Source organism: Ascaphus truei, chromosome 11, assembly GCF_040206685.1.
Source record: "Ascaphus truei isolate aAscTru1 chromosome 11, aAscTru1.hap1, whole genome shotgun sequence".
NCBI classification, from domain to species: domain Eukaryota; kingdom Metazoa; phylum Chordata; class Amphibia; order Anura; family Ascaphidae; genus Ascaphus; species Ascaphus truei.
The window spans coordinates 19,800,553-19,827,439 of record NC_134493.1 but is presented as its reverse complement, the minus strand read 5'-3'; the positions used below and the strand labels follow the sequence as shown (position 1 = coordinate 19,827,439).

The 26,887-nt window shown below is 51.2% G+C and overlaps 1 protein-coding gene across 1 annotated transcript in view; it reads left to right on the top strand.

Moving 5' to 3' along the window:
* The first annotated feature begins 6,203 nt into the window (after window positions 1–6,203).
* The window catches only part of LOC142463069 (recQ-mediated genome instability protein 2-like), a 141,445-nt gene continuing 120,761 nt past the window's right edge, over window positions 6,204–26,887 (top strand). Inside the window, exon 1 of the mRNA XM_075565324.1 lies at window positions 6,204–6,591. Within this exon, the coding sequence (XP_075421439.1) occupies window positions 6,294–6,591 (298 nt within the window). The 5' untranslated portion in view covers window positions 6,204–6,293. The remainder of the gene's footprint in view (window positions 6,592–26,887) is intronic.

Here is a 26,887-nt window from a genome sequence, read left to right as displayed (position 1 = left end):
CCACTGTGTCTCTGTGTCTCTGTGTCTCTGTGTCTCTGTGTCTCTGTGTCTCTGTGTCTCTGTGTCTCTGTGTCTCTGTGTCTCTGTGTCTCTGTGTCTCTGTGTCTCTGTTTCTCTCTGTGTCTCTGTGTCTCTCTGTGTCTCTCAAATCAAAATCAGCTTTGTTGGCATGACAAAAGAACATTTCAGTATTGCCAAAGCGTGAGTAATAGGGGGTGTGGGACAATGATTACACGAATACTAGGGGGTACGGTTTAATGGTTATACAGTACATTACTTTTGTCTCTCTCTCATTCTCTGTCTCTCTCTCATTCTCTGTCTCTCTCTCTCATTCTCTGTCTCTCTCTCTCATTCTCTGTCTCTCTCTCTCATTCTCTGTCTCTCTCTCTCATTCTCTGTCTCTCTCTCTCATTCTCTGTCTCTCTCTCTCATTCTCTGTCTCTCTCTCTCATTCTCTGTCTCTCTCTCATTCTCTGTCTCTCTCTCATTCTCTGTCTCTCTCTCTCATTCTCTGTCTCTCTCTCATTCTCTGTCTGTCTCTCTCATTCTCTGTCTGTCTCTCTCTCATTCTCTGTCTGTCTCTCTCTCATTCTCTGTCTGTCTCTCTCTCATTCTCTGTCTCTCTCTCTCTCATCCCTGTATGATAGGTATGTTCCAACTCTATTTTTTGCTCTTCTTTTCCGTTTGAGAGGAGGGAGTCCCTCACCTCTTCAGCCACACACCAGGAACGCTGGATTGCTTACAGACGCTCGGAGAGGCGGATACAGTCGTGGATTGCAGGCACTGATTTATCTGGTAAGTACCGCAAACATGCTTGAACAAGGGCCGTAGACATTTTATTTGATGGTTTAGATTACCATTGTCTGTGGTTGTTAGTTATTGGTATTACAGTTTTTTGATGTTGTTACGAATCAAATACATTTTGAAGTAGTAATCCCCTCCGAACTGGGCATTCCTGGCCAATAATGCCCTGGCTGTAAGAGTTGAAGGGCCCAAGCAAAGCCCCCACCTCTATACACACTAACACTGCAGGGGCATCAGAGTGTCTTATTGTCATGGCAACAGGAGGTGTCACGTGATGTAATTTGTTTAATAAATTATTTTTTAAGGTGTCCCGGTTTTTCATTTTCGAAATCTGGTCACCCTATTCATCAAGCAGAAAAAGTGAAGAAACAATTGTAGTTTTGCTAATGGACGTCATTTTGGCATATCATTAGCTTTGAGGATACCCATTAATATGAAGAAAAGTAACAGCCATTCCCAATGTAGCCCCCCTTCCCTGGGCCAATCGCAGATCGGGCCCCCTCCTCTGTACTAGGGCCTGGCTACGTGTCTGAGTGTGGTGCATACCTGCTGGCAACAGGGGGGCCTGAGTCTCCCGCGATGGTATGGGGGATGATAGGATCAGGTTTCTGGGGTGAATGCCTTCGTCTCATTTAATGGTGCAGCACCTCCATCTCTGAGCCCCAGGAATACGGGTGGAATCCTTCCAGAGAGTCGTCCCCCCCCCCCCCCCCCGGGGATGAGAGATTCCAGTCTCACACTGTATATCTTTAAAAGCAGCCGCAGCTCTTTATTCACAGCAGCAGAATAGCAGCAACAAGACTGTCAATCAGGTACAGGGTGTCTTCCTCCACACAGGACTGCTCTCCCTCAGGATGGTCTCTGTGTCCCTGCCACCACCCCAGGTCAAGGGCACCCAGGGTGGGGCTAGCTCTTCCCTCGCCCCCTAAACAGGGTGAGAGGAATTGGTCCACCTCCCTAAGTAAGGTTGCATCAGCTCTACTCAGAGGCTGATGGCTCCCCTTCTCCAACGGCCAATTGATATAGGCTCTCTCTGTCACCCTGGGCCAGCCAGGTGACAGACTCAGCAGACTCTAACTCTGGACTGAACTCTTAACTCTGACACACACTTCTACTAAATAGGAAGTGCACTGCTCTTTATGATATTGGCAGGCACTGCCCCTGTGTCTCTGCCTTCCACACAGGGTCAGGTACCAATTTCAGGAATGTCCCGTTATTAGCGTAAACACAACAGAGTTCCATGGATCTAGCATTAAGACTGTAAGCTCTGCAGGCCAGGGATTTCCTTTCCTATTGTCTGATTTTGTTTGTTGCACTTATTGTACTATAATTCCCTGTACTGTATTGCCTCTCTTATAAAGCGCTATATAAATAAAGATTTCCATACATAATATATCTTAATGCATCTTAAGACACCTTAGAGTTCCCTCTATAAGACACTTTATGGTCCACTCAAGTGAATAGTCTGTAAGGAGTCTAAGGCTGCGTCCATAGAAGGACAAGCAGCGCTGAGGCGTGCGGACGCTCCGCGCTGAGCCCCTGCATCCTCAATGAGGATGCCTTGAGAGGGGGCTCATGCGAGCGTCCGCGGGCGTGCTCAGGCTTTGGAGTTTTCAGCCGAGCGCCAAGCTGTTTTTCAGCGCGCTGTCGGCTGAAAACATCCAATCAGCCTTAAGCAGCGTCAACGTCACGGCGCCGTGACATTGACGTCAGTGCATCGCGGGCGATTGGCCCAGCGACGTCACTGCCCCGCCTCCAACCACCTCCCCCCGGCTCCCTTCGCGCACGCTGGCTCCGTGGAATCGGGCTGACTTAAGCAGGCGAGCCTCAGCGTTAGCGCGCATCCGCTCTCCCCACCCCTCTATGGCCCGGGCCTTAGTTACTGTACAGCATTGTAAAGTGCCTTGCTGGCCTAGTACAATTTAGTAAATATCCTAAACAATGTCGTCTTAGGCAAAATGTTGCTGATCTTTGCTCTAAAAATGACTATGAACTAAAGAGAAATAACAATCTCCCTTGTGAGCACATTCACATGTCTCAGACAGGTCTGCAACCCTGCTTTTCACCATTATCCCATACAGCTTCCACTGCAGCCAGGGACTCTGGGAAATGACATGCAAATGAGCACAGTGTCACCTTTTGCTTCAAATCTATTTTAAATGAAATTAGCCTTGTACTTCTGGTGGAGAGAGTAGGGGTTTGGTGCTTTATACGTTACATATTATTAAATGTTAACATCAAACAAATATTGTCATTATGTTTGGTGCTACTTATTTCTTTTTCATTAGGATTTATTTATTCATCTTTCATTATTATTATTTACTAGCTGAGAGACCCGGCGTTGCCCGGGATGTAAATGCGTAATAGGTAGTATTATTTATAACTCGTGGAACAATAGGTGAGTATTTGTTGTAAAGGTTTCGGGGGGGGGGGGAGAAAGGGGAGCGGGGGGGGGAGAAAGGGGAGCGGGGGGGGAGAAAGGGGAGCGGGGGGGGGGGAGAAAGGGGAGCGGGGGGGGGGGAGAAAGGGGAGCGGGGGGGGGGGAGAAAGGGGAGCGGGGGGGAGAAAGGGGAGCGGGGGGGGGGAGAAAGGGGAGCGGGGGGGGAGAAAGGGGAGCGGGGGGGGGAGAAAGGGGAGCGGGGGGGGGGGAGAAAGGGGAGCGGGGGGGGGGAGAAAGGGGAGCGGGGGGGGGGAGAAAGGGGAGCGGGGGGGGGGGAGAAAGGGGAGCGGGGGGGGGGGGAGAAAGGGGAGCGGGGGGGGGAGAAAGGGGAGCGGGGGGGGGGAGAAAGGGGAGCGGGGGGGGGAGAAAGGGGAGCGGGGGGGGGGAGAAAGGGGAGCGGGGGGGGGGAGAAAGGGGAGCGGGGGGGGGAGAAAGGGGAGCGGGGGGGGAGAAAGGGGAGCGGGGGGGAGAAAGGGGAGCGGGGGGGGAGAAAGGGGAGCGGGGGGGAGAAAGGGGAGCGGGGGGGGGGGAGAAAGGGGAGCGGGGAGAAAGGGGAGCGGGGAGAAAGGGGAGCGGGGGGGAGAAAGGGGAGCGGGGGGGAGAAAGGGGAGCGGGGGGGGAGAAAGGGGAGCGGGGGGGGAGAAAGGGGAGCGGGGGGGAGAAAGGGGAGCGGGGGGGAGAAAGGGGAGCGGGGGGGGGGAGAAAGGGGAGCGGGGGGGGAGAAAGGGGAGCGGAGGGGGGAGAAAGGGGAGCGGGGGGGAGAAAGGGGAGCGGGGGGGGAAAGGGGAGTGGGGGGGGGTGGAGAGCGGTGGGCATATGTATTGTCATAATTTATGTATGGGCATTTCCCCCCCCCCCGTTCCCCGTGACTCCCCCCCCCCGTTCCCTGTGACTCGCGCTCCCCCCCCCGGCGGCCGCTTGGTCCCCCGATGTGCCGTCCTGCTGAGTGAGGCGTGCAGGCGGCTGCAGGAAGCGCCCTGTGTGGGCCTAAGACTCACGCTCCCCCCCCCCCCCCCCGGCGCCCGCTCGATGTGGCGTCTGGCTGAGCGGCGGTAGGAAGCGCCCTGTGTGGGCCTGAGGCTGAGGCGGGACGCGCAGTGGGCCTGAGGCTGAGGCGGGACGCGCAGTGGGCCTGAGGCTGAGGCGGGACGCGCAGTGGGCCCGAGGCTGAGGCGGGACGCGCAGTGGGCCTGAGGCTGAGGCGGGACGCACAGTGACTTACCTGAGCGGGTGGTAGCGCCGGGGAGGTAAGGGAGCGGCTGGGGTAGGAGGGCCGCGCTTCCCGTCCGGAGCCAGTGCAGGATGGCGCACGTGAGGGGGGGGGGGGAGGGGGGCGGACAGAGGGTGTGTGTGTGTGTATAGAGCTGCTGTGTTGTGTGTGTGTGTGTGTGTGTATAGAGCTGCTGTGTTGTGTGTGTGTGTGTGTGTATAGAGCTGCTGTGTTGTGTGTGTGTGTGTATAGAGCTGCTGTGTTGTGTGTGTGTGTGTGTGTATAGAGCTGCTGTGTTGTGTGTGTGTGTGTGTGTGTATAGAGCTGCTGTGTTGTGTGTGTGTGTGTGTGTGTATAGAGCTGCTGTGTTGTGTGTGTGTGTGTGTATAGAGCTGCTGTGTTGTGTGTGTGTGTGTGTATAGAGCTGCTGTGTTGTGTGTGTGTGTGTGTATAGAGCTGCTGTGTTGTGTGTGTGTGTGTGTATAGAGCTGCTGTGTTGTGTGTGTGTGTGTGTATAGAGCTGCTGTGTTGTGTGTGTGTGTGTGTATAGAGCTGCTGTGTTGTGTGTGTGTGTGTGTATAGAGCTGCTGTGTTGTGTGTGTGTGTGTGTGTGTATAGAGCTGCTGTGTTGTGTGTGTGTGTGTGTGTGTATAGAGCTGCTGTGTTGTGTGTGTGTGTGTGTATAGAGCTGCTGTGTTGTGTGTGTGTGTGTGTATAGAGCTGCTGTGTTGTGTGTGTGTGTGTGTGTATAGAGCTGCTGTGTTGTGTGTGTGTGTGTGTGTGTGTGTGTATAGAGCTGCTGTGTTGTGTGTGTGTGTGTGTGTGTGTATAGAGCTGCTGTGTTGTGTGTGTGTGTGTGTGTGTATAGAGCTGCTGTGTTGTGTGTGTGTGTGTGTGTGTATAGAGCTGCTGTGTTGTGTGTGTGTGTGTGTGTGTATAGAGCTGCTGTGTTGTGTGTGTGTGTGTGTGTGTGTGTGTGTGTGTGTGTGTGTGTGTGTGTGTGTGTGTGTGTATAGAGCTGCTGTGTTGTGTGTGTGTGTGTGTGTGTGTGTATAGAGCTGCTGTGTTGTGTGTGTGTGTGTGTGTGTATAGAGCTGCTGTGTTGTGTGTGTGTGTGTGTGTGTATAGAGCTGCTGTGTTGTGTGTGTGTGTGTGTGTGTGTATAGAGCTGCTGTGTTGTGTGTGTGTGTGTGTGTGTGTATAGAGCTGCTGTGTTGTGTGTGTGTGTGTGTGTGTGTGTGTGTGTGTGTGTGTGTGTGTGTGTGTGTGTGTGTGTGTGTGTGTGTGTGTATAGAGCTGCTGTGTTGTGTGTGTGTGTGTGTGTGGGCCGTCACTCCGCCTCAGGCCAATGAGAGGTGTGCGGGGGCGGGCGACCCAAGGGACCAATGAGATTTCCCCTAGGGACACCGGACATCCAGGCAGGCAAACATACAGTGCTTTCACTAATATAGTATAAGATTAACTTTATTATATTTGTTGTTGTCATTATTATTATTGTTTACTGTTAGCTGGAGTATGGCTCACCCAAGAAATACTTTCCCCTGTATGGTGGGCAGACATAGTGCAGACTTGACCCCTGACATTTATAAAAAGATGTTGGAATATGTGACACTGCTGCTTAATAAACACAAACACAGGCGCGCCATGTATTGTTCTGACATTGGTTTATTACACAGAGACACGTCTTTATAGAGGGTTGTCACACTAACAGCCTGGAAGGGGTTAATGCAGGGTCACCAGCCCAGCCCCCCTCTCCTATGATTGGTTGCTGCTCTCGTACAGGAGCCGCGATTGGTCCCCTGTCAATGTCAGAAAAGGCGCGCCAGTTTTGCTGTCTCCATGGCGACCATGGCGGCCGCCGGAGATCGGCCTGCAGCGCGGCCCGGCTTCCAGGTTACCTCCCCGCCGGTGAAGATGTTAGCGGGGCGGCTGAGGGAATGCGTGCGGCGGCGGCCCGGTTCCTTCTGGCTGGAGAAAGGAGCCGGCGGGCTGGAGGTGGGCCTGGTGTGGATGCAGGGCCGGGTGCTGCACGTACGGCCCGAGCGCGGCGTCACCGTGCGGCTGAGCGACGACACTCACACCTTCACCGTGTGCGGGGCTGACCGGGTGCCCAAGGGCAAGCCCTGCCTGCAGCCAGGTAACCGGGGGGTCCGCACGCCCTGCCTGCAGCCAGGTAACCGGGGGGGTCCGCAAGCCCTGCCTGCAGCCAGGTAACCGGGGGTTCCGCACGCCCTGCCTGCAGCCAGGTAACCGGGGGGGTCCGCAAGCCCTGCCTGCAGCCAGGTAACCGGGGGGTCCGCAAGCCCTGCCTGCAGCCCGGTAACCGAGGGGTCCGCAAGCCCTGCCTGCAGCCCGGTAACCGGGGGGGTCCGCAAGCCCTGCCTGCAGCCAGGTAACCGGGGGGTCAGCAAGCCCTGCCTGCAGCCAGGTAACCGGGGGGGTCAGCAAGCCCTGCCTGCAGCCAGGTAACCGGGGGGGGTCCGCAAGCCCTGCCTGCAGCCAGGTAACCGGGGGTCCGCAAGCCCTGCCTGCAGCCAGGTAACCAGGGGGGTCCGCAAGCCCTGCCTGCAGCCAGGTAACCGGGGGGGTCAGCAAGCCCTGCCTGCAGCCAGGTAACCGGGGGGGGTCCGCAAGCCCTGCCTGCAGCCAGGTAACCGGGGGTCCGCAAGCCCTGCCTGCAGCCAGGTAACCGGGGGGTCCGCAAGCCCTGCCTGCAGCCAGGTAACCGGGGGGTCCGCAAGCCCTGCCTGCAGCCACGTAACTGGGGGGTCCGCAAGCCCTGCCTGCAGCCAGGTAACCGGGGGGTCAGCAAGCCCTGCCTGCAGCCACGTAATCGGGGGGTCCGCAAGACCTGCCTGCAGCCAGGTAACCGGGGGGTCCGCAAGCCCTGCCAGCAGCCAGGTAACCGGGGGTCCGCAAGCCCTGCCTTCAGCCACGTATTTGGGGGGTCCGCAAGCCCTGCCTGCAGCCAGGTAACCGGGGGGGTCCGCAAGCCCTGCCAGCAGCCAGGTAACCGGGGGGTCCGCAAGCCCTGCCTGCAGCCAGGTAACCGGGGGGTCCGCAAGCCCTGCCTGCAGCCAGGTAACCAGGGGGTCCGCGCGTGGCTATCACTGTCCTGCCTCACACGGGAGGAGGGCGCCATGATTTCTTCTCCCGCCCCCTAAACAGCAACACCAGCCTCTCACCCTCTCACCCTCTAGCGTCACCTAGATAGAAGCCAGGCAGATCACACTGGTTTTCTATGAATCGCAACTGATTTTAAAGTCCTGTTTATATCAGCAGTCAGGTCTGATATAAAACAGTAGTAATGTTTCCACCGCCAGTGTATGCAGTGCTGTACATAGAATGTTTGCAGGCGCGAGCCGCTACCCCATAGAACTTACAATCGATGTCTGAAGCACTTATTCCCATGACCTGTTATTTGTAATTTATATGATTGTCACATGTATTACTGCTGGGAAGCGCTATGTACATTTAATGGCGCTATATAAAAAAAGACATTTGTAGCCCTTTTTCTGACACTCTAAGCGACTTCGGGTAACTGCGCGCACCTGCGGCTCCAGGAGATCTGAGCCTCCGCTAGCTGGGAGCCTGGGGTAACACTTATTAGCGCAGCGCCTCCACTTACCCAGGATCACCGTCATGTAAGATTCCCCTGGGCAAGAAACACACCGATACAATGCGTGCAACCAACTTTACTATGTGCAATAATAAACTTATACTCTATATGAACCGTGGCAATAACCCAATATGCATACACTTATCTTATAACACTATACTTATACTCTATCATACCCTAACACCGCTAACGGATAATGTCCTTCTAACATCAGTGGCTCGGCCACACCCCTAGGGAATATTGTCCTGTACAATAGTGGCTCAGCCACGCTCTTATGAGTGTCTCTATCCCGTCACCGCGTGCCCCACACACCGTGTCCGTGTAATAGTACGATAGCGGTGTGTACTCGCTAGTGTCTCCCTATAGTTACGCCTAAGGCGGGATCAGCGCCTGTTGACCGGTGTTGGTGCACTTGACGTATCTACTACCTTCCGGTCACGGCGGTGACCGGTAATACTTGGAAAAGGATCAGCCGAATCCTTGCTTGTCTGGGATGTCCGCAGTGCAGCTGTCTGGTCCCAAGCAGCTCACCAGCAAACCTGCTCCGCACGCTTGTCCCTAACTGTGTACACAGTAAGGTGACTGATCGCTAGCACTATGGCCGTCCCTGCAGCACAGCAGCACACTGTGACTCAGGGGTTTCTCCTAAGGGCCTGCGGGGTAAAGCTAGCCTATGCAGGCGGGTCACGGACCCCCTGCACGCATACACCCTCCTCCGTTACCTTCCAGATCCCCTCTGACTAGCGTGGCCTCTCCCCCACGCTTCCCTTTCCTCCTCCCGTAATTCTAGCCTTCCGATTGGCTCCTCAAGTCAGGTGACTGCCCAGGAGCTCATGGGAGTTGTAGTTCCTCAACGGAGCTTCTCTGCCTTGAGCTGCACAGACTCACAGCTATTGCATCAGCGCAGACCTCCACATGACTCTCCTGAACAGTCAAAACACCAACTGAACACACATATGAGGCTCCTACCACATCCCTACACATACATCTATTATTTGGTGCCTGCGGCACAGGGAGATAACGTGACTTGCTCAAGGTCACAAGGTATGGGGGGGGGATTGAGTGTGTGTGGGGGGGGATTGAGTGTGTGTGGGGGGGATTGAGTGTGTGTGTGGGGGGGGGGGTTGAGTGTGTGTGGGGGGGGGATTGAGTGAGTGTGTGTGGGGGGGATTGTGTGTGTGTGGGGGGGATTGAGTGTGTGTGTGTGGGGGGGGGGGGATTGAGTGTGTGTGTGTGGGGGGGGGGGGATTGAGTGTGTGTGTGGGGGGGAATTGAGTGTGTGTGTGTGTGGGGGGATTGAGTGTGTGTGGGGGGGATTGAGTGTGGGGGCGGGGATTGAGTGTGTGTGTGTGGGGGGGATTGAGTGTGTATGTGTGTGGGGGGGATTGTGTGTGTGTGTGGGGGGGGATTGTGTGTGTGTGTGGGGGGGGATTGAGTGTGTGCGTGGGGGGATTGAGTGTGGGGGGGGGATTGAGAGTGTGTGGGGGGGGATTGAGTGTATGGGGGGGATTGAGTGTGTGTGTGGGGGGGGGGATTAAGTGTGTGCGGGGGGGATTGAGTGTGTGGGGGGGGATTGTGTATGGGGGGGGATTGAGTGTGTTTGTGTGTGGGGGGGGTGTGTTTGTGTGTGGGGGGGATTTTGTGTGTGTGTATGGGGGGGGGATTGTGTGTGTGTGTGTGGGTGGGGGATTGAGTGTGTGTGTGGGGGGATTGAGTGTGTGTGTGGGGGGATTGAGTGTGTGTGTGTGGGGATTGTGTGTGTGTGTGTGTGTGGGGGGGAGTGAGTGTGTGTGTGTGTGGGGGGGGGGGGATTGTGTGTGTGTGTATGTGGTGTGTGTGTGTATGTGGTGATTGATTGAGAGAGAGAGAGTGTGTGTTGTAATGCAGTGGTGCGCAAACTGGGGGGGGCAATAAGGTGCAAGATTTAGGGGGGCGCAGGCGACGTGCGGCGAAATCTGGGTGCGCGGGCCGGCAGACGCTTTGCGCGGGAGGACGAAAAAGCTGTACGCGAGGGGCGGCCAATAAGATGTGCACAGGCGGGCAGCCGAAGATGTGTGCGGGTGGCTGAACAAGATAGTGCAGGTGGCGGCCTCGTGATGGTGTGTGCGCACACGCGCAGGGGCTTCGGAGGTACGGGGAGGAGCACGCCCGAGCACGGTGAAGTCAAACGCCCCTCCCGGTGTCTGCCCTGCAATAGCGCTGTGTTCCTGCTCTCCTCCGCTGGCAACCTGCTTCGCTGCGATCCTCTGCGAGGGAAAGGGTCGGCTGCCACTATATCAATCATACTATGAATGTACAGAAATAATAAAAAAAAGTGAAAACATTGAAAACGGAAAAAATAAATAAGGTAGAAACAAAAAGGGGGGGGAGATGGAAGGGAGGTAGCAAAGAGGTGGATGAATGCCCCCCAAAAGTATTGCCTTTGTGCACGTACGCTCTCCCAAGCTCAGCGCTTGGGGAGACAAACAAAATTGACTTTGAAGTGCGCTCAGCAGAAGTCAATGCACACACACAGCCACACACACACACACACAAATAGCCCCGATCCACGCTTGCAAAATGATGCAGGACACCCTGCGCTCAGGCTTGGAGAGTTGGTGATGTCACCGCTCTCAGCGGCAGCGTGGACGCAGCCTAATTTTGCAAGCGCGAGCTGTTGAAATATGTAAGTATTTATAGACATATTTGGATTTATATTGTATACCGTTTAATAAAGGTTTTTTTTTTTTCATGTGATTTTGATTACGTCAGCCAGGGGGGGCCCGAGAAATTTTATGGATGAAAAGGGGGGCTCGGCATAAAAAGTTTGCTCACCCCTGCACTAAGCTGCGCTTTCAGCTCATAGACCTCACATTATAAACGTGTAATTATAGTCTCACCTTAATGTAGTGTAAAAGAAAATGATGTACAGATTTGGTCGCATCTATTAACGCAGGTTAACAGTGGCAGAACGTTAACGCAGCTCTATTTGAACAAATGGCACAGCGCTATATTTCTTAAATGGGTGCAATTTATTGCATTATTTGTGTAATCTTATCAGGTGGTACAGGCATACCCCGCATTCACGTACACAATGGGACCGGAGCATGTATGTAAAGTGAAAATGTACTTAAAGTGAAGCACTCCCTTTTCCCCACTTATCGATGCATGTACTGTACTGCAATCATCATATACGCGCATAACTGATGTAAATAACGCATGTGTAGCAGTCTCTATAGTCTCCCCGCTTGCGCACAGCTTTGGTACAGGTAGGGAGCCGGTATTGCTGTTCAGGACGTGCTGACAGGCGCATGCGCGAGCTGGCGTTTGCCTATTGGGTGATATGTCCTTACTCGCGAGTGTACTTAAAGTGAGTGTCCTTAAACCGGGGTATGCCTGTACACTTGTACAGGAAATCCTAAAGTTGATGTCCCTGGGGCAGCTGAGGGATTTTCACCCATTCAGTCCTGGAGGGTCCTGCACCCCCCTCCTGCATTTCCTAATCATGTGTTCGCTCCTTAGGCCTCGGATATTTTATTTATTTATAAAATGTTTTACCAGGAAGGAAGCAATACTTGAAAATGAGGTAACTCTCAATGTATGTCCTGGGCACAGAGTTATGATGACAGATACATGGTTACAAATCCATAGTTACATTAAGTGAACATGGTATACATTATATACAAGACATTGCATGCACAGTTAGAGATAATATATATATTATAGGCGCATGTAACCGTTACAGACCAGATTAAAATGTGAGACAGCCTTCGTTTTGAAAGCACTTAGACTGGTGGCATCTGCAAGAGTCTCTGGTAGGTTGTTCCAGTTTTGGGGTGCACGGTAAGGCCGTGATTATACCCGAAGCGGCGGAGCGCAGAACGTTGTGCGCCACCAAAACAAATAAAAGTTTTCCTATGAGCGCACACTAAGAATGGGTGACCAACGAGGCGGCCAAGTGCGCAAATTTTCGAACAGATCCAAGAATTTTATTTTCTGGAGCGATGGCCGCGTCATGTGAGCGGTTCAGCCAATGAGACTGAACCACTCACGTGACATCATGGCCTCGCCTCCCGATGCCTCCTGCCTGCAGTGCAAGTTTCGGGCAGCGCATCGCATTGAGGTAGCGTGCGTGTCCCGCCGCCGGTGGTATAATGAAGGCCTATGAGGAGGAGCGGACGGATACTTTGTTGAACCTTAGGACCATGAGCAGTCTGTTGGAGTCTGATCTCAGATGATAAGTGCTACACGTGGTAGGGGTGAGGAGCTTGTTCAGATAGGTGGGTAGCTTGCCGAGAAAGTATTTGAAGGCAAGACAGGAAAGATGAACTTTGCGCCTAGACTCTAGTGATGACCAATCTAGTTCTTTGAGCATTTCGCAGTGATGTGTGTTGTCGTTGCATTGGAGGACAAAGCGACATATTGAATTGTAGAGGGTATCAAGGTTGCTAAGGTGGGTTTGGGGTGCTGTGCCATGTACTACAGTATGTCCCCATAGTCGATAATTTGCATTGGCTTCTGCTGTGTGATATAGTGCGTGTGCGACAGAGCACATGGCGTTGTGCGCGCCTGTCGCCTGAGTGATCTGTGGACTTTAGATCGCTCGTGACGGGGAGGCGTGGCCGTGACATCACTAGGCCTTCCCTAATGTCTCTCACGGGAGACCAGGAGATTTTACACTTATTTTTACCGGGATCATTCGCTAGGCAAACAAGGTGGTAAGAACAAAATGCAGTTTATTCGGGTAAACCTGCGTACAACACAATGAATACACAAAATACAGCTAAAAGCACACTTGCTGGGGGTGAAATCTAGGCTCTACTAGGTGCAGGGCGAATGCTTCGGTACGCTTAACCTGACCGGGATATACACCCGGGCTTTCTGGTCCTCTTTTTGGCTTCAGTTCCTAGCCGCGACCGCTACGTTCCAAATGAGAACTTGAACTTCACGTCTGACTTAGTCTCTGCAGGGCAGACTTTTCCTAGCTTCAAAACGAAGCCGGTTGCTCTGGTATTCGTGACAGCAACTTTGAAAAGTCCGCCCTAGCTTCATCGACACAAGTCACTAGATCGTCTGGTTCTCTGACTGGGGTTTTCTCCTTACACTCTCCCTCCACTGTTCTATGTTCAGCATGGAGGAAGGAGCGACCAATTGGAGCATGGGAAACCCTGCCGCCAACCGATAAGAATAGGGGCTCGTCCTTTGACTGACGCCAGAGGAGGGGACGGGCTAAGCCGGCTCGGGATGACCCGTGGGCGGGACATACGGATTGACCAATGGGAAAACGCGCCGACATTTTGCTGCTTCCCCTAGTCAACCCCTTGTCACCTACTGGGCAGACTCCACTGAGTCTGGCAGATCAGAGTGTCCTCCCCGCAGGGGGTCTCTGTTCTCCGGACCCAGTACTAAGCCCTGCCCTGGCCACTTCACACCCCGACACCTCTCAACATCCCTTCTCCTCTCCGATGTCTATGCAGACTTCCCGGCACCTATATGGATGCCTGAGCTGGCTGAATAGACATTTATAGTAAAAGCACATGTAACGGTATTTCTGGCCCGGCCTGACCCACCCAATCTCACATTGGCCCCTGTGGTCTAACCGGTCCCCATTACAGTGTGATAGTGTCTGGTGGTGCACCTGTTGGCAACAGGACTCCTGAGTCTCCCGCATGATGGTGTGTGGGGAGGACCCGTCCAGACAGGCAGCTGAGGTAGTGTGCGGAGTCCTACCTAGTTCCAGTGCAGCGCCTCCACCTCATCAGGGTCCCTTCGGTCACTTGGGGATGGTCCTGACGAGGAACTCCTCTGTGGTGCTCCTCTCTGTACATTCACTCCACACATGTACACGAGAGGGTTTGTGATTAAGAGCATCTTTATTGGTTGAGGTGGGCTAACTGCCCCTCGCAGTAGTTTCTCTAGCCACTCATTGTCCCTCAGTGCTTCCCTTTGAAAGGTGTAATTCTCCTTTAATAGGGATTCCCTATCCCAGCCGGGATGTCTTTACCCTGTGCCAGGTCCCTGGACACAGTCTTCCTGTTCAGCTACTATAACATAACTCTCGCAGACTATTCAGAACTCCTACAGAACTCAGGACTCAGATAGAACTAACTATTAGACACAGTGCTGTGCCTTATGTACACTCTGGAAGCTGACACACCTCTGACATCACTAACCATGGAATCAGAGCATGTGACCACTCCCATCCATACACAGGGCACCCCACCACAGGGTGTGCGGGCAAACCTCCATAATTACTGCTGGCATGCCCACAACTTACCAGGCCTTACTGTCAGCAGGAGAGATGACTGTAGCCATTTTACATGACCGCTACATTCTCCCCCTGGTGAATCCCATCGTCCTCGCTGGGACCTAAATTTAAATGCCTTCTTCCAGGAAGCACTGTAACACATAACACATAATTGTTAACCTCACAGATTGTCCATTATACAAAAAAAAATGACCACAGTGACATCTCGCCAAGCCCGCCCCGACCAGCAGCCACGAGCCCGCAAAATGCCTTAGTACCCCCTAATAATAGTGGCTCGGGTCAGGTTTCTTAACCTCTCTACCACCCATGTCCAGGACCGTGACATGATAGTGCCTAGGCAGTCCCCTCTCGGGCCTATAGGTCACCCTGTGTTTGTGTATATTCCTCCCTATACTCCACACTCGCATCAGGTGATCTATTCTGTCCTCTGCCCTCCTTCCAGTAACGTCACTCCCCTTATTGACTAGGTACATCTCGATGGTTTCCCTAAGCCACCTTTCCCTGTTCTCTTCTATCTCCTCCATGAGGGGTTCAGGGACATAAGGGTACTCCAACCCGTGGGAAGACTTGTATCGAGCCATTATTGCCCGTTCCGCTCTACTGATCCTAATTAGGTCAGCCCTACTGTACCTGCCCTCCCAGGTAGCACCCATGACAGGGGTTCGTCAGGATCCACAGGGTCTGACAGTGTATCGGGACCCATGGGCTCTATCTCCCTGTGCTCAATCTTATACCACCGTTCCTGCAGCTCTCTGTCTCGCTGTTCAGGGGTGAATTCTCCCTTGGCCCACCAAAAGTCAACTACATCCTCCCTTCTAATAAGGAATCGCGTACGATCCATCCAGGCCACATAACCTTCAAAGAGGGGGGCCCACCAACGGTGTTCCTTGAACCTATGTGAATCCCCTGAGTCACTCTCTTTCGCATCCCCCCATGAGAATACCCCCGATGTCCGTGCTGACCGTGGTACGGACCACCGTGATGATCCCAGGGCCTTGTCCTCTGTTTTATTGGTCACAGGGGGCAACCACCGGCCTACCGTGGCCTTTCCTAATTCTCCCCCTCCCCGAGAAATGCCCTCCGTAGCGCAACTGCGCTGTCGTTCCCCAGTCCGTCTCTCCTCCCCCCCCAAAGGTATGTCCACAAGTTCCAGACTAGGCGGGGACCCCGGGGAACATGTGATGGGGGCAGGGGTTTTACCTAGGGCGTGGGGTTGGGCGTAGGGGCAAGATGGGATACGCCACGGGACTACGACCCGTTCCCGGCTGTCCATGGACTGCTCCAAGGAGGATAGCTCACCCTCATCCGTCTGCGGCTCTCCCATCCAGCTCTTGGGCCCTTGAGGTGATCGGGGACATTCACCCGATCGCCGAAGCGTTGCTGCATCTTTCCCGTCTGTTCCGCCGTCGCCACCGGAAATGATGTCCTCACCGGAACCGGAAGTGCCGCCATCTTGGGTGGGACCCCCATGCGGGATCTCTTCCTCGATGACGACATCCGGAAGCTCCGCCGTCGTCTCCACCGGAAGTGGTATCTCCTCCGCACGTGCGTCTTGGGCCTGGCACGGCCTTGTTTCCGCTACACCGTCTACCGGAGCAAGGTAAGTGAGTGGCTTTCTCTTACCATTCCGCAGGGGTGTAGGCGTCTCTCGCCCGTCGCCACCATGTCCTGAGGCGGAGGGACTCCGTCTCTCGGCTCGCCGATCTGCGGGGGACGCCCTGCTTTCCAGGCTGCTACTCACACTACGGGGTGTCGTCCTCCCCGGTTCTGTCCTGGGCCTCGATTTCACCTCCGCTAGCTCGCGGAGATCCTCATCCGAGTATTCTGCCTTCCCCGACTTAGGGGTCACCGATCGGGGTGATAGTCTTTTCTCAGTGCGGTCGGGGAGTGACCCGACCGTCTCGGTTGCTGCTGACCCAGCCGATTTAATCGACTCCAGTCCCCTTTCTCCGGGACTTGCACGATTGATCCACAGTGCACCAGGGGACTCGGCGGAGCGCCTAGCCGTATCCCCCGGGGGGTCAGCAGATTGGATCGGAATGAACGTCGGCATTGGCCATAAGTATAGTGTCCCGCATTGTGGGCAGCGTGCCGCCGTGTTAACAATGCCTCCGGGCAGCCCGCATTGTAGGCAGAGCCCGACCACCGTCTCGGTGTTAGCCACCCTGACTACCAGTACCCCGCCGGGTACCGAGTAGGGCTGGGTGGATACCATAGTTCCCACAGTGGAGGAGCAGGCCATTCTTTTGGTAGGGACCACTTTCAGTATGGGTCTCTCCAGGTCAGTGGTTCCTCGCAACTGACCGGTAGAAGCTTCTGGGCCAGCCACTTCGTGCTTCGGCTCCTCCTTCCGCTGGCATAGCTGGAACCCGCCCCCAGGGGTTGCAATTATGGGCGGATCCCACAGGGGAATAGCATGCCCCTTAATTAAGGCCGCGCCTTTCTCAGTCCTGGTGGGCGCGGTCTGCGTTTTCGCGCCAATTTCCTCATCAGAGTGGGATTCTTGGGCCGCGGCTAGTTCCCGCCTTCTCCTGGCAGCTGCTTTTCGTGCAAAATATCCCTCCTTTTTGCACGTTACCTCTGCGGCCAGAACTACTTCTTGTAGTGGCGCCGTCTGGATATCAGTCCCTGGGCCCAGTGGGTGCATTCCCACAGGCCATAATTGAAAGTCACTCCCCCTGGTGGAAATCAGGGGAGGGTCCCATAGACTAAGCGGTTGACTCAGCACAGGGGCCGAGTGAGTCACTGTCCATGAAGGCGCAGCCGTAGCTTTCGCGCCATACCCCCCATCAGGGCGGGGCTCTGCTGTTCGCGCCATTCCCGGCCAGCTTTTTGCAAGTTCTGTATCAGCCATTTTCTCTGCGACTGGCCCATGCGGTCTCCCTAGCAAGCGGGAACCGCCATTTTGGGTGGCTTTTAAGCCCGAAATGTCAGTTTGTTTGATCTTCTCGCTGGGTTCCCCCCCAGTTATCACAATGTCCTCACACTCTTCAAGGGTCCCTTCGGTCACTTGGGGATGGTCCTGACGAGGAACTCCTCTGTGGTGCTCCTCTCTGTACATTCACTCCACACATGTACACGAGAGGGTTTGTGATTAAGAGCATCTTTATTGGTTGAGGTGGGCTAACTGCCCCTCGCAGTAGTTTCTCTAGCCACTCATTGTCCCTCAGTGCTTCCCTTTGAAAGGTGTAATTCTCCTTTAATAGGGATTCCCTATCCCAGCCGGGATGTCTTTACCCTGTGCCAGGTCCCTGGACACAGTCTTCCTGTTCAGCTACTATAACATAACTCTCACAGACTATTCAGAACTCCTACAGAACTCAGGACTCAGATAGAACTAACTATTAGACACAGTGCTGTGCCTTATGTACACTCTGGAAGCTGACACACCTCTGACATCACTAACCATGGAATCAGAGCATGTGACCACTCCCATCCATACACAGGGCACCCCACCAGGGTGTGAGGGCAAACCTCCATAATTACTGCTGGCATGCCCACAACTTACCAGGCCTTACTGTCAGCAGGAGAGATGACTGTAGCCATTTTACATGACCGCTACACACAAATGAAATAAAACATACTTTAATACATAGGATAACTTGGGCAGACTCATAGCTGTAAGGGAAATAGGACTGGGATATCTGGGCTTGAAAATCAGGAGTCACTGGGCAGCCCTGGTGTAATTCAACCACGTACTGGCAAATCATGCCTGCACGCCAGGGAGAATTAGGAGACTACTGATATCTTTGCCCCCCCAAACTCCTGCAAACAACATGATTGCATTTCTACCCAAATATCTCACCTAAAACTTACATATAGAACGTTTCATGAGTCTTAGGCTCAGGGAACATGAAAAGTGAAAACGAAGCAAAAGGAAAAAGCAGGCACTAATACTCCGGAAAGTAAAAAAAGGTTGAATGAAATCCAGGAGAGCGTGTGCCCATAAAGACTATTTTAATGGAAACCACAAAAAATATACAGCTACATTACGGGGTACACAAACCCCCACCAACGCGGCTCGAATTGCGTTGGTGGGGGTCTGTGTACCCCGTAATGTAGCTGTATTTTTTTTGTGGTTTCCATTAAAATAGTCTTTTTTTGTGGGCACACGCTCTCCTGGATTTCATTCAACCTTTTTTTACTTTCCCGAGTATTAGTGTCTGCTTTTTCCTTTTGCTTCGTGTCAAGTCATCCAGAAAAAACAGAAGCACACCCCCTACTGTGAAAGAAGAAAACTGGACAGCCAAAAGGACATTACCAACTCTAACTGTGAGTTATTTTATCACAAGCACATTCTCCATTCTGACATTATATGCTGGGACACTTTATTGTGTGGCCCCTTACTACAGTGCTCGTGGGGGCCCTAGCCCACTAGTCAGATTACAATGGAGCAGTGATTAATACATGATTGTTCTGTGTCCTATGGATTGGCTATCCCTTATCCATTATCCACTGGGTTTTCATTTCAGGAATCATTATATACATTTATTGAACGTTACAATTTTTGTACTACATATTTTGAGGTTTTTTTTGAGAGCACCACACATTTTTTCCATTTTTCTATGAAAAGTGGAAAGGCAGGGGACACTTTAACGTTCACATGTTATAATGCCGGGCCCCTGGCTTATGGTGCCAGGTAGCTGCCAGGGGCCCACCGTTCCAGTGGTAACCTTTATTGTATAGCCTGGTTACCCCCTTTATCGTATAGCCTGGCACCCCCTTTGGAGGGAAGTATTATGGGAAATGGGGGGGTCCCAGAGTTGAAATGAATGCGGTTCAGCTTGGGGAGACCCTCTGCTTCAATCCTGTTTTAAAAAAAAATTTTTTTATAAAAAGCGAGTGACTTGCTCCTTCAGAATACTGATTTTCATGTTCGGTTAAAGCCTTACTTCACAAATGTAGTAAAGTGCTTTAAAACATTTTTTTGATTTCAACCTTCCTCAGCGATCTCATCTGTCTATCTTAACCTTGTGTCGCCCTGCTCCTTACTTCCCTTCTCCTTTCCCACTCAACCTGTCTTCACCAACCTACTAACACTTCTCTACCTCCTTTGATACCTAACCTACCAAGTCCTACTTCACGTCCCCCTTCACTCCACTTCCAGTCACCACTCCCACTATCTAACTTGCACATTTCTATAGCTTTCTGATTTCCTCACTTCTCCACATTTATTCTTCTTTCTTTCTAGCTCCCTACTTCCTCTCCTCCTTGCTCTCCCCTCTACCACTTCCTTACTACTTGCTGCATCCCTACCCCACTTTAAATTCAAGTCTACTGCACCGACACACTTTATTCGAGCAAATACCCAGTATGTACCTGGCAGATACCTGGAATGCGCCGCTCCTCACCTCTGACAAGCCCCGTTGCGTTTGCCTTCCCAGCCTGGGTTCATGCCTGGCTGACGGGCGGCTGATCTGTTAAATGATAATGATTAGGATTTAATAGGCTGCAATGCTTCGCGTGTCTACCAGATGGCATAAATTCATGAATTGTAATGCAGTATATATATATATATATACTGTGCAGTATTGAAGCCTGCGGGAATAAAATGCTTCAATCCCTGCTTGGAAAATACCTCAATGCACTCGGGCAGAAAACAGTCACAAACCTCAATACACCCGGGTATACCCGAATTCGTGGGACTAGCCGAGCTCGAATAAAGTGTGTCGCCAGTGTACTTCCTTTCTCCTTCTTATAGTATTGTCTCCTTAAATGTCTCCACTTCGGCTTATTTCCTCTCATCTACTTGCTTTTATCCTCTTACTAACTCCCTCTCTATCACTCACCCTGCCCTTACTCGCTTAATGGTTCTGCCGCTACGGCGCTATACTAATTCCCTTCCCGTATGTCTTTCTATTCTTCCCAGACGCAAAATTCAAAAAGCCCGCGTCGGGCCGGTGAGGTGACTAATCCAGGCCTGCGCGGGTCATCCGGCGCATTCTGGACGCCTTGATGGGCTTACGGCTGTCCTTGGTCTTGCTGGTGACGTCATCTGGTCGCGCCGGTGGGAGCTGGTTCCGCGCCACCTCCAAGATGGCGCCGCTCCTTCCGGGGCACAGCTGTGATGCGTATCCGGGGGCGGCCATTTTGGAAGACGTCTCTCACCAGTGCGGAGGTGCGTGCGCCCGCTCCTGTTTCCCGCTCACCGCTCTCTTCCTGCTCCTGCGGTTCACTGTGGATTCCCGCCTTCTAGAGCTGCTTCGCCATCTTGTGTCGGGGGCCGCCATCATCAGAAAGGTAGGCCGCAAATTTTCTCACCAGGGATTCAGTTTCAGCGCAGGTTGCTTGATCACTGGACATCTGTAGTTGGGGTGTCGGGGATCACCGCTCTTTCACTCGGGGGTGAGTTTCTTTATTTGGTGACAGCTTCACCGTGGCCGGGGACCAGACCTCAAGTAGGGGGACGAGAACTGGAGGAGAAGCAAAGAAACACAGGTTGCTGAGGCCATGACACCGAGGGATTAGCCTGATACACTACAGGGGTGAACAAAGCCGGGACAGACTCTGGTTATGCATAGTATATGTTAGGTTTTATTAATTCAAGCTCAGGAAGAGCGAGGCAGGAGTGGGGGGGAGTGACCTGCTTCAAAAATCCGCATGGGCCACGCACTAGGGGGGAGGAGGGTGGATCTCCTGGGCCCTAGTGAAGTCCTTTGGGACTGGACGCGGTGGGTGAGTGAACTTCATCCCACGTTTCCTCCGGGCGGTTGGAGAGGAGTCCAGCTTCCCAAAGGCGGTGATCTCGTCAAGGAGGCGACGTCGCCGAGACGACGAGAATTCTACTGTCTTTTGTCTTGTCTAGTGTTTGTTGTGTCCCCCCAGGTGTACCCTCTTGTGTGCTCCCCCTTGTGTATTGCTGTAGGTGGTGAAGTGAGGTATTGCAGTTCCAGAAGAAGAGGAGGTCGGGATTGTGGTCCAGGTGCATCAATCAAGAACAGATATCGGCAGCAAAGTCATCTCATACTTTTAAATGAGTAAGGAACTCAGGCTAGTATCACATAACATTAAGGGGTTTAACAGCCCGGTTAAACGCAGAATCGCCTTCCGAGATTATAAGCGTAAAGGGGCAGAAATTCTGTTTCTGCAAGAAACACACTTCTCTCAAGACAACTACCCAAAATTCCTGGATAAGGACTACCCGACACACTTTTTGTCTTCCGCGAAAGTCAAAAAAAAAGGGGTGGCCATACTAATTCATAAAAGAATACCGTTCGTACCCGATAGGACTTTCAAAGATAAAGAGGGCAGATTCCTCATAGTAAGAGGTGCAATCCAAGGGTTCCCAATTACTCTAGCAACAATATATGCCCCTAATGAGACGGCCCCCGTTTTTTTCTCTACCTTCTTTGGGAAACTCAACAAAGTGGCCAGAGGTAATATCATTGTCGCTGGAGACTTGAACAGGGCACTACGGGAGGACCTTGACAGATGTTCATCCACTAATATTACACACAGATCTGACATACTAACAATTAAAAAAGGGTTACGTGACTGCCAACTACTCGACATCTGGAGGGAACAACACCAGAGACTGAGAGAATACACCTTCTACTCACACCCACATGACACATATAGCAGGATAGATTACTTCCTTGTATCCAACAGAATGGTCCCTGGGGTCTCTCGCACCGAGATCCATGATATTTCATGGTCAGACCATGCATCTATAGAGCTGCGGTGCACACTAATCCCACTAGACAGACCTAGAGCGAACTGGAAACTAAACGAAATCTTGCTGAAAATCCCAGCCCTACAGGTGGAAATTGGGGAAAAGCTCACACAATACTTCGAGGAGAATGAGGGGAGTGTGGCTACGCACTCCAGACTGTGGGAGGCCCATAAGGCTACCCTCAGGGGGGTCATTATGAATCTGGCCGCTAAACGGAAAAGAGAACGGGAGGGAAAAATTTTGAAGCTAGAGGAACAGCTAGCAGAGCTTTCCTCCCTCCACAAAAAAATAAGAATGCCCACACGTTAACTCAAATACTAGCCACTAAAACTAGTCTTAACCTCCTCCTCTCCGCCCAGGCCGAGAAGGAATTGACCTGGTCCAAGCGGAAATTTTATGAAAAAGCTAACAAGCCTGACACACTACTTGCCAATAAGCTAAAAAAACAAGCTTCCAAACTATCACATTCACGCAATTCGAAACCAAGATGGGGACCTTACCTCCAGCCCAGCGAACATAGCAGGGGAATTCAAAAAGTATTACGAAATATTATACAATGGAGATAAGGTAACCCATAATCCGAAAACAAAGGAGGATTTACGGACCTTCTTAATAGAGGCACATTTACCCATTTTGAAGAGATGCGAAAGGGAGGCACTCCAGTCGGACTTCACGATGGAGGAACTCTCTGGGGTCATCAAAGCACTAAAACCGGCTAAAGCCCCAGGGCCAGATGGCTTTTCGAACTTATATTACAATAAATATTTAAAAATTCTAGCCCCCCACATGTTAAAGTTATTCAATGAAATCTTAGCAGGGGCCTCATTCCCAGCACAAATGCTCCAAGCCTCAATATCGGTGATCCATAAACCCGGAAAGGACCCGGCAGACTGTAAGAGCTACCGGCCCATTTCACTGATTAACTTGGACCTCAAAATATACTCTAAACTTATAGCCAACAGGGTGGGTAGTGTTCTTCCCGGGTTAATTCACACGGATCAAGTAGGGTTAATCGGAGGTAGACAAGCGGCAGATAACACCAGGAGAATTATTGACCTAATTGATCTGGCCCAAAAAGAAAAAATTCACTCCATGGTGTTAAGTCTGGACGCTGAAAAAGCCTTCGATAGAATAGATTGGCCCTACCTATCGGAAACACTGAGAGCATTTGGCTTTGAGGGACGCCTCCTGCAGGCCATCCTGGCGTTGTATAAAAACCCAACAGCAAGAGTGAGATATCAAGGTTTCCCCTCAGAACAGTTTGAAATCAAAAGCGGAACACGTCAAGGATGCCCGCTGTCGCCACTACTGTTCGCCTTATGTATAGAGCCTTTGGCGGCACACATCAGAAATAACCCAGATATCTCTGGTATCCCTGTGGGAGACCAAATGCACAAAGCCGCTCTATATGCGGACGATGTCATTCTCACAATAGCCAAATCTCTCACATCTCTCCCAAATGTATTCAACATACTGGGCAAATTTAACCAAATTTCGGGATTTAAGATCAATCAGTCTAAATCAGAAGCCCTCAATATTAATCTACCAAAAGAAGTTGAAAAACTGATTGACCTCAATTTTCAGTTCAAATGGCAACCCTCCGCTATCAAATATTTAGGGGTTTATCTCACAAGGGAGTACAAAACTTTATATAAAGCAAATTTCCCCAAGATCATAAAGACGCTGGGGGAGGATCTCCGAACCTGGATGAAGGGGAGCATCTCATGGATTGGGAGGATACATAGCGTGAAAATGAATCTCCTCCCAAAGATGCTATATCTTTTCCAGAGTCTCCCTATCCCTTTGGTGCAGGCGGACATCCTCTCCCTCCAGTCAAAAATTATAAAATTTATTTGGAACGGGAAAAACCCAAGAATTGCTAAAGGAATATTAAAACGTCCCATTCATCCTGCGGAGGGTGAGCGGTGCCTTGCTTGCAGGCCTACTATAAAGCAGCCCAATTAGGGCAGATTTTCCAATGGCACACAGACCCAAGCCTACGGAGATGGGTTGAGTTGGAGAAGAGATGCTGTGCACCAATTGAAATCCGAAATTTAATCTGGCTACCCAGAGAAGGGGTACGCAAGATGAACAATCCGCTGCAGACCATGGTCAATTCATTATAAGTTTGGGAGGCCACGAAATTCAAATGTAATTTGACTACCAAAACATCATTAATGACACCAATAGTGGGCAACCCAGACTTCGCTCCGGACCTGAATAGCAAAAATTTCTTGATATGGACTCAGAAGGGCTTCTCCCGTCTAAAAGATCTGGAGGGCATAACGACCATACAAACATTTGACCAAATTAAATCCTCTAAGAATATCCCAAACAAATTTTTTAGGTACCTTCAGATCAGAGATTTCTACAATAAAACGCCAATTCGACCGGCGCGAACAAATTTTGAGCAGCTGTGTTCCAGAGATACGGACACAAGGGGACTCACATCTAGAATGTACAGGGAAGTGATCTGCCAGAAGTCGCCCATTGACAATAGACTGAGTTACATGAGACACTGGGAATCAGACCTAGGAGAGACTTTAGAGGACGACGAATGGGACAGAATTATACAGGCGGCGGCGAAAAGCTCAATCTGCACCACATTAAAGGAGAACGCATATAAAGTCCTTATGAGGTGGTATTACACTCCGACGCGCTTAGCGAAATTTGTAAAAGGCTACTCCCCTCTCTGCCCTAAACAGTGTGGGGAAGCAGCTGACCTCCGACATATGTTGTGGTCTTGCACTAAGGGGGCCCCTATTTGGGAACAAATCAGAGATTGGATTCAGCGGATTCTCGATTTGGAGATCCCCCTGGACCCGTGGCTGTTCCTATTGGGCATGCGGATCCAGGGTCTGTCAAATGCGTCGCATAAATTAATCGCGCATTTTGCTACAGCCACAAGATGTGAGATCGCAGCATTATGGAAACAGCAGGAGATACCAATTATCCCTAAGATCAAAAACAGAATTTGGCATGTCTGCCGGATGGAACAATTAACGAGTTTAGTTAATGACTCCGGCACAAATGTTCTAAAGGTCTGGGATCCATGGTTGACCCAGGTAGACATCCCAGGAGTGGACGCCACCTCAATCTTGCAGTAATTAAACTAGGTGCGTTCTCCTTTAAGGGCAGATTAGACAACACGACTCAGCGACGCACAGTTAGCAGACCTTCATGTAGTCATAGAATAGGGAAAAACAAATAAAAGAAAGAAACCTCAGAAGAACCTGTCCCAGTTAAAACCCTTAGCTATTGCCTAAAAGGTTGAACAAGAGATATCTAAAAAACTGCACCAGAGCCTGGCAACCTACCACCTCCCTCCCACCCCTAACCTCTTTCCCTGTCCCCTTGTCAAGTTCGTCTGGTCTTGTTTGTAAAGTGTTAAGTGGATGTGTCTTCGAGGCGTCATTACATGTGTTTAACAAAACTGGAAATGTAATAATGGGCTGTGGAACATTGGCTGTATTTGTACTTTCCAATAAAAATTTAAAGTTGAAAAAAAAAAAAAACATTTTTTTATATTGCATTGAGTAATGGAAACCCAGGACAGTGTTGGTGCTAGCTAGATATAAACACTCCAGACATGTACCAATCTTTAAACCCTTGGGTATTTAATGTTGGTACAGATAAGAAGCATGGCTTACTCCAACCCGTTTACCCTGTGGTCAAAATATTAGTACAGCTCAACCCCGTTATAGCGCAATCTGCTATAGCGCGAATCCGCTTTTAATGCTGTCTGAGCGTGGCTCCCGATTTAAAAACATCTCCAAGGTTTTATTTTTATATAATATTCAATGCATTATTGCTAACAGACACACGCTGATACACATATATACACACACCCCTACACCATGCGGGAATTGAACCCATGATCTTTCATATGCTGGTGCAATTCTCTAGCTGCTACACCACAGTATTGGTGTGATGAATCTGACTCTATAAACAAACGTAACATCTACTGCACAGTGCAGTCCATGGGTGATCAGGGTTCAATTCCCGCATGTGTATTATATAAAATGTATTCACTGTTGGGCTGTCATTGATCAGAGAAGGGTCATGTGACCCTCCTGCGCTCAAAAGTCAGTCAAATTGAAAGCTTGGGAGAGCGTATGTAAGCACCTCGGAGCCTGATGAAGTGGAGAGAGCTGCAGATGCCGGGTAAGTCCTCGCAGAACCGTTCTTCCTGATTGCGCCGACCATTTCGCGATCCTGGTTATAACGTGCTCATTATGTGGACCAAGAGCACCGCGTTATAACGGGATTCAGCTGTATTAAGGGTTTCATATTTTTTTTTTTCATTTACAAACCTACTTTACATCCCTATCATTAAAATATATATATATATATATATATATATATACACACACACACACACACACACACACACACACACACACACACACACACACACACACACACACACACACACACACACACAGTTAGGTCCGGAAATAATTGGACACTGACAGAATTTTCATAATTTTGGCTCTGTACGCCACCACAATGGATTTGAAATGAAACAACTGAGATGCAATAGAAGTGTAGACTTTCAGCTTTAATTCAAGGGGTTGAACAAAAATATCGTATGAAACGTTTAGGAATTGCAACCATTTTCATACACAGTCCCCTTATTTCAGGGGCTCAAATGTAATTGGACAAATTAACACAATCATAAATAAAATGTTAATTTTTAATACTTTGTCGAGAATCCTTTGCAGGCAATGACTGAAGTCTGGAACGCATGGACATCACCAAACGCTGGGTTTCCTCCTTTGTGATGCTTTGCCAGGCCTTTACTGCAGCTGTCTTCAGTTGTTGTTTGTTCGTGAGTCTTTCTGCATTAAGTTTTGTCTTCAGCAAGTGAAATGCATGCTCGATCGGGTTGAGAT